The following is a 13,359-nucleotide window of genomic DNA, read 5'->3' on the forward strand; positions in this document are numbered from 1 at the left end:
ATAAGTAAAATAAACAAGGCTAATGGAAGGTGGGGGGGGGGGATAATTTTTGGCACATGAGCAGGTCCAAGATAGCTGAAAAGAGCTCCTGTAATTAAAAGTCAATGGCATCCTTCAAAACACGCACACAGAAAAAGAAACAATTCTAGCCCCGCCTCTGTCTGTACTATCTTCTTATAGCTCTGAGGCTTGGTGGAAATCTGTACTGCTCTGTAAATTTCTTCTAGTTCTCTCCCCACTGTGTGTCTCTGAATATCACTGAAGGGCATTGCAGTAGACATGCTTCCTGGCTGCAGAAACCCAGTCTTCCAAAATCCAGGTCTTTTTTAAAGCAATCCACTGAGCTGGCCAGTACCAAGTCTTGAGGGAGTCTATTCCACATAACTGTGAAAAAACCTTTCCATATTTTGAGATTAAATCTCTTTTCTTCCAGACGTAAAGAGTGCCCCCTTATCCTCTGTGATAACCTTAGTGTCCTCTTAATCTCCTCTTCCTCTTAGTTCCTCTAATCTTTCCTCATAGCTGAGCTCCTCCATGCCTCTTATCAGCTTGGTTGCCCTTCTCTGTACTTTCTCCAGTTCCCCAATGTTCTTTTTGTGATTTGGTGTCAAAAAGTGAACTGCATATTCCAGATGAGGTGTTACTAATGATTTGTACAGGGGTAATATGATATCTCTCTCTCTGGAGTCTATACCTCTTTCAATACAAGAGAGGATTTTGCTCACTTTAGAAACTGCAGCTTGGCATTGCATGCCATTATTAAGCTTGTGATCTACCAGAACTCCCTGATCCTTCTCCACCATTGATTTCCCCAGTTGTACTCCACCTAGTATGTATGAATGTATGATGCATGCATTTATTACCATTAAACCTCATTTGCCACATAGTTGCCCAATTAAACAGTGCATTGACGTTGGCTTGTAAGTTGGAGACATCCTGTAAGGACATTATTCCACTGCACAGCTTGGTGTTATCTGCAAAGACTGAAATGGTATTTTTAATCCCAGACCCTATATTGTTTATAAATATATTAAAAAGTAAGGGTCTGAACACTGAACCTTGGGGTATACCACTAACAACACTAGATCATTCAGAGTATGAATCATTAACCACTTGAGCCCCAGAGGATTTACCCCCCTTAATGTCCAGGCCTTTTTTTGCTGTTTGGTGCTGCACTAATTCAAATGATAATTGCGCGGTCATGCAATGCTGTACCCAAACGAAATTTACGTCCTTTTTTTCACACAAATAGAGCTTTCTTTTGGTGGTATTTGATCACCTGTGCACTTTTTATTTTTTGCGCTATAAACAAAAAAACCACAAAACTTTTGAAAAAAAAAACAATATTTTCTACTTTCAGCTATAAAAAAATATATCGTAAACTCAAAGTTAGTCATAAATTTAAGCCAAAATGTATTCTGCTACATGTTTTTGGTAAAAAAAATCCCAATAAGTGTAAATTGATTGCTTTGTGTGAAAGTTATAGCGTCTACAAACTATGGTATAGATACTGTAATTTATGCCTTTTTTTGCTATACAGCGCTGCACTAACTCAAATGATAATTGCGCGGTCATGCAATGCTGTACCCAAACAAAATTTACGTCCTTTTTTCACACAAATAGAGCTTTCTTTTGGTGGTATTTGATCACCTGTGCGCTTTTTATTTTTTGCGCTATAAACAAAACAACCACAAAAATTTTGAAAAAGAACAATATTTTCTACTTTCAGCTATAAAAAATATATCGTAAACTCAAAGTTAGTCATAAATTTAAGCCAAAATGTATTCTGCTACATGTTTTTGGTAAAAAAATCCCAATAAGTGTATATTGATTGCTTTGTGTGAAAGTTATAGCGTCTACAAACTATGGTATAGATACTGTAATTTATGCCTTTTTTTGCTATACAGCGCTGCACTAATTAAAATGATAATTGCGCGGTCATGCAATGCTGCACCCAAACGAAATTTACGTCCTTTTTTTCACACAAATAGAGCTTTCTTTTGGTGGTATTTTATCAGCTGTGCGCTTTTTATTTTTTGCGCTATAACCAAAAAAAATACGAAAATTTTGAAAAAAAACAATATTTTCTACTTTCAGCTATAAAAAATATATTGTAAACTCAAAGTTAGTCATAAATTTAAGCCAAAATGTATTCTGCTACATGTTTTTGGTAAAAAAAATCCCGTGCATTAGCGGGCAAACTGGCGCTGTCTAGGAGGGGCGCTAACACTATCGGAAGTCACCAGTGACACTAATACAGTGATCAGTAAAAATCTGTTCACTGTAATAAATGACACTGGTGACAGGGCAGTGAAAGGGTTAACTGGGGGGCAATCAAGGGGTTAAATGGGATTTCTGGTGCACTAGCGGGCAAACTGGCGCTATCTGGGAGGGGCGCTAACACTATCGGAAGTCGCCAGCAACACTGATACAGTGATCAGTAAAAATCGGTCCACTGATCAATGACACTGGTGACAGGGCAGTGAAGGGGTTAACTGGGGGGGGGGGGGATTAAGGGGTTAAATGGGATTACTGGTGTACTAGCGGGCAATCTAACGCTATCTGGGAGGGGCGCTAACACTATCGGAAGTCGCCAGCGACACTGATACAGTGATCAGTAAAAATTGGTTCACTGATCAGTGACACTGGTGACAGGGCAGTGAAGGGGTTAACTGGGGGGGGGGGAATTAAGGGGTTAAATGGGATTTCTGGTGTACTAGCGGGCAATCTGGCGCTATCTGGGAGGGGCGCTAACACTATCGGAAGTCGCCAGTGACACTGATACAGTGATCAGTAAAAATTGGTTCACTGATCAATGACACTGGTGACACGGCAGTGAAGGGGTTAACTGTGGGGGGGGGGATCAAGGGGTTAAACGGGATTACTGGTGTACTGGCGGGCAATCTGGCGCTATCTGGGAGGGGCGCTAACACTATCGGAAGTCGCCAGCGACACTGATACAGTGACCAGTAAAAATTGGTTCACTGATCAGTGACACTGGTGACAGGGCAGTGAAGGGGTTAACTGGGGGGGGGGAGATTAAGGGGTTAAATGGGATTACTGGTGTACTAGCGGGCAATCTGGCGCTATTTGGGAGGGGCGCTAACACTATCGGAAGTCGCCAGCGACACTGATACAGTGATCAGTAAAAATTGGTTCACTGATCAGTGACACTGGTGACAGGGCAGTGAAGGGGTTAACTGGGGGGGGGGATTAAGGGGTTAAATGGGATTTCTGGTGTACTAGCGGGCAATCTGGCGCTATTTGGGAGGGGTGCTAACACTATCGGAAGTCGCCAGCGACACTGATACAATGATCAGTAAAAATTGGTTCACTGATCAATGACACTGGTGAAACGGCAGTGAAGGGGTTAACTGGGGGGGGGATCAAGGGGTTAAACGGGATTACTGGTGTACTGGCGGGCAATCTGGCGCTATCTGGGAGGGGCGCTAACACTATCGGAAGTCGCCAGCGACACTGATACAGTGACCAGTAAAAATTGGTTCACTGATCAGTGACACTGGTGACAGGGCAGTGAAGGGGTTAACTGGGGGGGGGGAGATTAAGGGGTTAAATGGGATTACTGGTGTACTAGCGGGCAATCTGGCGCTATTTGGGAGGGGCGCTAACACTATCGGAAGTCGCCAGTGACACTGATACAATGATCAGTAAAAATTGGTTCACTGATCAATGACACTGGTGACACGGCAGTGAAGGGGTTAACTGGGGGGGGGATCAAGGGGTTAAACGAGATTACTGGTGTACTGGCGGGCAATCTGGCGCTATCTGGGAGGGGAGCTAACTCTATCGGAAGTCGCCAGCGACACTGATCAGTAAAACTTGGTTCACTGATCAGTGACACTGGTGACAGCGCAGTGAAGGGGTTAACTGGGGGGGGGGCGATCAGGGGGTTAAATGTTAACTAGAGTGTTCTAACTGTCAGTGTGTAGTGTTTTACTCACTGTTTGGATGTCTTCTTCTCTGTCTGGAACGGAATGTGTCCAGGCAGAGAAGAATGACAACATATCCTGCCCTGTGTAAATGTCAACACAGGACAGGATAGGACAGGGACCGATCATGTGATTTCAGCCAGAAATCACTGGCTGAAATCTAATGATTGATCCCTCCTGGATCAAATCGTATCACCCGCGGGTCGGCGGGAGCGCGCGCGCGCGCCCCCTACTCGCGAATGTGTCGGGAGCGCGAAGCGCGTTTTAAAATGTGCTTTTGCGCTCCACTGCCGCCCTGCACACGTATATACACAGTGGCAGGGCGGCAAGCAGTTAACCACTACTCTCTGAATATGATCTTTTAGCTAGACTTTACCTTACATATTAGCCGTGTGTGGAGAACCACGTCCACAGCCACTTCTCTGTCCAAGGTTTTGCTCACCTCCTTATAAAAAGAAATCAGATTTGTTTGACAACTTCTGTCTTTCATAAAACCATGCTGTCTGTTGCTTAAATATTTTTTTCCAGCAAGAATTCATCTATGTGTTTTTTTTTTATTAAACTCTGCAGTATCTTCCCAACTATAGAAGGTAAACTAACAGGTCTATAATTACTTGGTAAAGATTTTGATCCCTTTTTAAACATACGCCAATCCAGTGGTACTATGCCAGTTATTAAAGAGTCTCTAAAAATTAGAGACAATGGCTTTGAAATGACATAGCTCAATTTTTTAAGGACCCGTGGGTGTATGCCATCTGGTCCAAGTGCTTTATTCACCTTTATTCTGTCTAAATATTTCTGGATCATATCAATTTTGAGCCAATGTGGATCATCAATACCATGCCCATTATGGACAAGAGCTCCCCCATGCTCCTTTGTATATACAGAACTGAAGAAGGTATTTAATACATTTACCTTCTTTTTGTCCCCAGTCACCCACTCTAGATTATTTTGTAAAGGGCCTTCATGCTTGGACCGGACCATTTTACTATTAATATATTTGAAGAATTTTTGTTGGTTTGTCCTGCTATCTTTTGCAATCAATTTCAATTTTTAAGGTAGAAAACTTCAGAGCTTCATACAGATATAAAAATAAGAGAAGAAAATGTATAGTAGGCAGAGAAGGGAGTACACAAATTTAATGCTGTGGACTGGAGATCTACTTTAATTGTTCTCTATTGGTTCCAATGCATTTCACCAACATGGTGAAAGTACAGAAAAATGTAAACTCTTAGGGGTTTATTTACTAAAGCTGGAGAGTACAAAATCAGACTCCCTTCTGCATAGAAACCAATCAGCTTCTAACCTCAGCTTGTTCAATGAAGCTTTGGCAATGAAACCTGGAAGCTGATTGGTTTCTATGCAGAAGGGAGTCTGATTTTGGACTCTCCAGCTTTAGTAAATAAACCCCCTAGTGTCAATCAACATCAATATAAAGATTGAAGGCAATGAAAAGAAACAGTCTTTGAACACAAACTGATGCCACTGATTGAAGAAATTCAAGATTTCATATGGTCTCTTGGAATAGAATTGGTGTCTATAAGCATGAAGGAAGGCATGAAGTGAAAGAAAGCCAGAATTATACCATACACTGGGAGCTTGTTAAAAAGTCTTTTAGAAAATTTGCTCATAATGGTCTTGGAAAGAGAGAACCTTTTTGCATGCCAGTTGAAGAAGGTTTATCATAGAGAAATAAAAATGAAATAGTACAAGATATTGTAAAAAAAAGATCATCTAGGTATTTGGCTACAAGATACTATAAATTATATGAACTTCCTAGCTTTCTTCTAGAATCAAGTGTATATAATGCTGAAAGAGCCGTTACTGTGGAGGTTAGAACTTTCAAGGTCTTGGGTAGGCTATGGATGGAGTTCACAGCATTTGATTTTCTGAAGTACTACATTCAGACTTACTTATAAGAAGTCAATCTCCATGTTATACGAGAAAAGAACAGTGACATCCCTTTTTTTTATAAACTATGTTCATTTCTTCTGCTTATCTTTTGAGCTTTCAGTTGTAAACTTACTCAGCACATCCTGACAGAACCCTACTTCCTCAATTCTAATCTTCTAATCTGAGCAATGCTCTCACCAAACTTTCCAATATCTATGAATTCATACCACAAGTACTGTAAACAGAGTCAGGCTGAAAGCAGCACTTTCTGTTCTTCTCTGGCTAGCTATTTATTGACCAAGTGATAGACAGGCAGGATGTTAATTAGCTGCTTTTTTGGTCAATGCTGATAAAAAAAATCTGCATTATGTGCAACAATGGTAATAACCTTTACAATTTAATCTGCAGGGAGCAGTGATTATCTGTAACTTCAAATTTCTTCTACATGTAATCAAGATGTAATCCTTATTACCCTATTCCGATAATGGGCTCACTGCCTTTTTCAAAAGTTTGAAACCAGCTTGATGTGAAATAGAAGTTCCTCTTCTTCACAAAGTGGAGTATTCCTAACAATGGTCTTAGATTTACTGTACTGAGAGCATCATCCTTGGTGAAACATTTGCAAAAACCATACTTTAACTCAATGGGGAATGTCAAAACCATGCTTTAACTCAATGGGGTATGTCAAAACCATGCTTTAACTCAATGGGGTATGTCAAAACCATGCTTTAACTCAATGTTTCTTATAACACTGGAATTTATAAGGATTTGCCATAAAGAGTGTGTAGAGGAGGAAATTAATCCTATCTGTGACTGCTGTAACCTGCTGACTTGCATCTCTGAAATCTAACACTTGCACTGGACACACACAAGGCAGTGAGGGATTTCAGCCCCCCCCCTTCCTTTTCCTCTCAGTCTGTAATAAAGAGAGAGCCAATCAGGAGAGCCATTAAAGGAGCCAATGACAGGGACTTTCTCAAGCAGGAGGTGCAGCTACAAAGCCTTATGGAATATACAGTCTTGAACAGAAACGGCGTGATAGGCCTATATGAGAAATGGAACTACACAGACCAGCATGCTTAATGAGAACAGAGTGAAGGACTCCATCTTGTTTTTCCTGAGGGGAGGCAGTCTGCATATGGCAAGGTAACAGTCTGCATGTGGCAAAGAAGTGCTTAGGGTCAGTTCACTGCATGTTTAGTTATCTGCATCAGTCAGGGGAACATCCAAACTCAGAGAAGTGGCCTACAGTACAGTGCAGGGGCGGACTGACCATTTAGAAACTCGGGCACTGCCCGAGGGCCCGGGGTCAGTAGGGGGCCCCATGAGATGCCCCTGGTACCTTTTTCATAGGCTTTTTTGAGTTTGGGCAAGGACACAGGGGCCCCATGATCCCCTATTGCCCGGGGCCCCATGAGTTGTCAGTCTGCCCCTGGTACAGTGCCTACACTGACATTGTGAAGCGCTCATCATGAGGTGACCAGAGGAGCCTGTCATTTCCAGGACGATCGTTTGAGCCTTAGTCACAGGATCTGGTGAGAGGGATTTTGCCCACTGGCAGGTGACAGGAACACTGCACACAGACAGAGACATTACACTTCACCCATACTCACCAGGCACTGGGTTGTGTAGATGGCCCTGCTGATCAGACCCACTATTTGCTATACAAATACTGCCACAGGATTACAATTATACTTTACCATAGGAGTTTAAGTGCACCAACGAAAGTGGCTAGCTGAAGATCCCAAGATTCATCCTGTTACCAAGAGACTGAAGTTACCGGTGCCATACGGGCACGAGCATGTGTATTCAGGCCACTATATTGCATCGTGTGTGAGGAAATAGCTTTACCTTGGAAAGTAGCTATTAGGCATCAGTTGGGTACAGTGTTTGCCTATTGGGCTTGTGGTGTCGGGGGTTAGAAGGGAGAAGTCTGACACAATAGAGAGTCATTCTTCTGCTCTCCTCCTACTTGGACATCATAGAGCCGAATTTATGTAAAGGGATTTAGACCCACTTTGAGGTTGCCATTTAAGTGTTTGCCTCTGCTCTTGGGGTTATTCATGGTTGGAATCCCCTGAAAGCATCCTGAGTGTAAAAGTGAGCTATATTGCTTTCGATCACAGTATTTGCTGTTCTCCTGATTCACCTAACATATACCTGTTGTTAATGTTTATTACTTTCCATAGAGATCTTACAGCAAAGCTGATCTCTGTGTTTTATTATAAAGTGAGTGCTTTTCATTGGTCCTTGCACTTACAGTATTACCAGGTGTGTCAGTTGGGGCTGAGACAGTTCTTGGGGTTGAAAGGCAGAGTGGTGGAGTGAACAAACTTAAGCAGCCCCTTCGGGGGTATCGCTACAAGTGTACTTTATATGCAGGTAAGGAGGTTAATTTTCACATTTTACAACACTTAGTCCAACTAGTAGAATGTTTTTGGCTGCCACTACCCCAAATCTAAACAGACAAGTAAAAGGACACCTGTTTAGAAACACTTGGTGTGTGCAGGATGCTAAAATGTATTGATGGCCATAATATTGAGCCCGCTAATACATACTAGTGATATAAGTTATATTATTATCAGTGAACAGTATATGTATTCTGTATAAATATACAGTAGAAATATGAACTGGTGGGCCCTTTATATTAATGGTGTTGTTGAAGCTGAAAATGACAACAATAAACAAGCAGGATTAGCAGATTACCATGATATTTATACGTAATAATGTCAATGTGTGTGCATCATCATGTGAACATGTGCACATGTGTGGTGCAGTTGTGGTATAGTATGGTGTAGCAACATCACGTTATCGGCATGTGTGAGCGTGGCATAAGGACATCACTGCGTTGATGCTGGTGCCATTATACATAAAGGACACTGAAGCAGCTATTTGACGAGCCACAGAAAGGGAGCACTTATAGTGCAGTATGTTTAATAAATAAGTAAAAAACATCCATGTGGGAAACAAATGGCAAAAACTTTCACAAAGATGGCCACCGGACCTCCATGAGGACGCAGCGGCGTGACATCAGTATGACAGGCTCGTACTGACGCGTTTCGTGCAAATGCACGTTATTGAAGGGATACTGCACTATAAGCGCTCCCTTTCTTCTGTGGCTCACTGAGTGAGCATTTTCCTTCAAGGTGGGCTGAGTTTTTGCTCGTTTTGCCTATGGTAGATGTGTTCTGCTGGAGTCATTCCTTAATACAGTGTGAGGCCAGTGCCGTTTCATCTCCATACCTTGAATACTTATCTGGTGATGTTTCCTTACCTGCAGAGGAGTTGTGTTATATCATAATGCGCATTTAATATGCGCTTCTGATGAGTGCGTTGAAGAGCAGCAATTTCATCATGTAGTCACTTTTCACCTGATATCACGGATACAATTTGGACTTTTTGTGATATTTCGTTTGAATGATTTTATTTATACTGATGTTTGGACTTTTCACTACTGTCACCATTATCAATTTTATTTTATCACTTTTTTCGCTGTCATTCTGCGTGACACTTACTGACCAAGATTCACTATAGCACTTTTTTAACAGTGCCTCACACATTTTGTCTCTTTGTGCATTCACTATTGTCACTCTTTTATTAGAATTTTGTCTGTTATTAATATTCCAGTTAAAGTGTAGAATATACTAGGCTGAGACTCATAAGCTTTTTAAGCAGTAAGTGATTCGGAGACAAATTTATTAGCAGCCAGTATAGACAGAAAACTTCCATTATCTTTCCTGTTTATTCTTTGTAAGGTAGAGATTGGGGTTTGATTCAAAAATTGTTTAACAGAAAAAAAGGAACATTTTAGGTCTGAGTGGGTGAAATATGTGATAGCTTAAGCACATCACTGCTGCAGATTATATTATTATATATTTTTAAAATGCTGCTCTCTACAGAAAGTAAAGAGGAAAAAAGATTTGATTTTAGTGCCTCTGTTTTCATGTTTAAATTTATCCACAATGCTTATAGCTACAGAGGTGAATGTGAGCTTGCTTTAAAGTGCCTGTTCAGATAATGTAAAAATATTTTAGTGTGCATATTTTGGCCAGAGGTTCATTTTAGGATATATGATAAACTGTCAAACATGTGGGAAACACTATACTAAATTCATTATTTATATATTACGATGAAATGCACACCAGAAATGTTAACATCCAAATCCTTACTAACATAAATAGAGGGAGGGTTTGAATAGTCTTTTGATAATAAAGAAAATAGTATTTTAACTTGACTGTACATAGAAATGTTCCATTAAGGCTGACCTTTGCTGTGGTTCAGCTTCAAAATAATTTTCTAAAAAATTATCCAACCATAGAAGGATTATTTATTGAACATGAGAGAGGGATCATAATGCATAAAATTGTCACTGACATTCTCTTGCATCAACCATTCTCTCTACAGTTACTGACATTGTTCACCATTTCCATCTGTTGCAACCAAGGAGATCTGAATTCTTGTAGTGCACCAACTGGGCCCAACAAGTCTGCAGAACACCTTTCACTGCAGTTAAAGGAACTTTAGCCTTCTTAATTAAACAGCTCTTTCTTCATCTTGGATTTGAACCTTGTCATCAGCTTCTTAGGGTCAAAGTGACCCAGCCCTATTGTTTAGTAGTTCCCCTTTGCTCACTGAGGACAGAAACATCCCAAGGTTGAGGCGCTTGGTTAAATCCTGATTTGCAGGACGTGAAGAACTCCTTTTGGTTTATGTGTTGACCTTCGCTTAAAGTTACAAAGAGTAACAACTGTTATTATTTACACACCTATAATTTTGTACTACTTTACTGTGTTCATACTTGACTCTAATATAAACAAAGTATCAGTTTACTCTAACCTGTGTGTGTGTGCCTGTTTTCTGGTAATAATGAGTAAGATTACTCTGGCCAGAGGCGGATGGTGGTGTTAGCAGGGACTGGGCTTTCAGAGTGTGGTCAAGAGTGACAGGGAGCCGGAAAATAACTTTGGGAGACTGAGACTGAGCACTGCAGTCACTTTTGCAGCAGTTGTTTTCTTATTCTGGGCCACAATCCTGCACAATGTCCTTTTGTCCTTTTGTCTTTTTTGATCAGTTGACCATATTGACTGCGTTATGCTTATCAGACCATGTTTTCCTGGAAAATGTATATGCGGTCATAACCTTTGATACTATACCTCACAACACGGCAAATAAATTGGAAACTTCAGTCACAGAGGTACTAGCTAAGTGAGCACCAACAATCTGCCCTCTTTGAAACTCAGTAAGCTCAGACATGACTCTGTATTACTAGCAGAACACACAGTGAATGATGAAAGTGAGGCTTCCTACCTGTTAGCTAGGTGTCTCATCACACAGTGGAAGCAAAAGAATGTTACATCACTTCCGCTTTCAATGTGAAACATGTAATTTTAATACATGCAAATCATGTTGTGTTTTTACACTTTTTTTCCAACCCCTGTATATCACATTTACTTGTTTTAAACAGTTTTTTTACATTTCTTTAGTTACTTCCTAGTTTCCATGCCTAGGCAAATCATGTCATACATCCCAAGAGTCTTCAGGAAGGAAGGAGGTGTTTATTCAGCTAAGCACACCCTCCTGCCTGCATGCCTGAGCTAAGGGCAGATGGATTCCATGAAGTAACTGCTACATGAATCATCTATCCTTACTCAAGATGGCCATGGCCAGAAATGCTAGGGGGTGTTTTTCTAAATTATTTCTCAGTAAACTAAACCATGGAGACATAGATGGATGGGTGAGTTTGCTTTGAATATTAAAAATTAATTAAATAGCGCTTTTGGTTTATGGTGCTCAGGTGCAGTGCAGTTCTGCTTTAAGGTCCAACCCCAAATATACAGCATATGCATATTTGGTCGAATTCATGCTCATTTTACTTTCTAGTCCTTTATAGGGGGGGCACAAATTAGGATTAGTCCTATAGAGTAGGAACTGTTTAATGTAAGAAGGACTATACATAGAGAAGTATTTCGTTTTTTTTGTTTGTTTTTTCACTTTTACTCTGTAGAGTAAATGGGGAATTGGGCACTTTTTTGAAAGTTTCCAGACTGTTGGGTTGACTTTTGTGTACATTTGTTCTGAAGGATTGTTAGATTTTGTTGTAATGATAAAATTAATACGGATATTTACCTGGCTATCTGGATCAAGGATTCCGTGACATTATCTCCAGATTCTGCACTGCATTCTGTAAACAGCAGCTGGTATTCCTAATGAGAAAATAGGTTTATCTTTTCTATGTGTCCATAAGTTTGATAGAATAAAGTACATACTGTAAAACATGATTATGCCCTCTTTTGAACAGATTAAAAGAGAGATAAAACAGAAACACTGCATGAAAAAATGGAAAATCGTATACTTACATTTCTGTATTTTCATTTCCTATTGCATCTTCATAGCAGCATATGATGAGTTGTGGCTCCTACCAATAGCGGACTATGAATCAGGGACATTTGGTATTCTGTGAATATGCTGCTAAGTCTAGTTATGGAGTTACCAACACCTTAGTTTTGTATGTTTAGACCACTCCTTGTCTGCAAGAGACCTGCTGAGATGGTCTGGCAAGTTGTTCTGGGTTGCTGGAATATAAATTGCCTTGAGAATGTGGAGGTTTTTCAGTGTCCAACCCATGATAGGTTGAACTTCTCTCATTAAACTTGGACTCCTCATGGCTCCCTGGTGTTGGATATATGCTATTGTTGATTTGTTGTCAATCCCAAGCAAGACATCTTTGCCATGGATGTATGGAGCCAGCAAATGGAGACCCTGAGCGATCGCTGTCAATTCGAAGACATTGAACTTTACATCTTAGGAATAGGATTCTCATTTGTCCTACAGCCATATGTCTCAAGGATGAGCTCCCCAGGCTTTCTGGATAGCGTCAGTAAGTAATCGAGGTCCATCACATGATAGTGATGTATATGTGGTTGTCCAGGTTGGTCAGCACAGAGTCCATCAGCACAGTGAGCTCTTTAAAGTCACTGAGTTACTTGAAATGGATGGGAAAGGTTGTTTTCCTTCCACTGATCCAAAAATTCACTCCGTAAGGGTCTCAGTTGCAAATTAGCCCAATTTACTATCTGGATTGTGGGGGAGAGGGTCCCAAGCAGGCTTAATCACTGGGAAGCTGAGATATAACTGCTTGCCAGTACATGTTTGTTCTTTGTGATTAAGGCTATGATCTTTTCTTTTGAGAGTACTACTGAATTTGAGTCCAAAACAGCTCCCATAAAGGTCATTTACTGAGGTGGACTCAGAGATTGCATTTTTGCCAATTTATCAGCCAACCACATTGCTAGAGAGACTGCAGAAGTATTTGCTTGTGACTCAGCTTGACACCTTGGTCCTGTGACAACAGAAGAATGTCATCTAGGTAGTGGTGATGTTTTTTTTCCATCAAAATGTCTTCAATTTTTAATATGGGAGAGAAAATAGCTGTCTTTAAGCTTTAGATGTGGATAATATTTTCTCTACTGATACATCTTTTGTGGCATCTGCCTCCCTGTCATTCATCGCTTCATTG

General features: G+C 40.7%; 1 protein-coding gene across 3 annotated transcripts in view; it reads right to left on the bottom strand.

The window, feature by feature from the left end:
- LOC149469951 (EF-hand calcium-binding domain-containing protein 4B-like) overlaps window positions 1-13,359 on the bottom strand; it is a 133,764-nt gene that overhangs the window by 6,535 nt on the left and 113,870 nt on the right. For all 3 annotated transcript variants that reach the window (XM_089668176.1, XM_089668174.1, XM_089668165.1), the window contains exon 15: window positions 11,970-12,046. In XM_089668176.1, the coding sequence (XP_089524302.1) occupies window positions 11,970-12,046 (77 nt within the window). The remainder of the gene's footprint in view (window positions 1-11,969; window positions 12,047-13,359) is intronic.

This window comes from Staurois parvus, unplaced genomic scaffold (assembly GCF_062004578.1).
Source record: "Staurois parvus isolate SC_StPar_1 unplaced genomic scaffold, SC_StPar_1.0 ptg000056l, whole genome shotgun sequence".
In the NCBI taxonomy this organism is placed as follows: Eukaryota; Metazoa; Chordata; class Amphibia; order Anura; family Ranidae; genus Staurois; species Staurois parvus.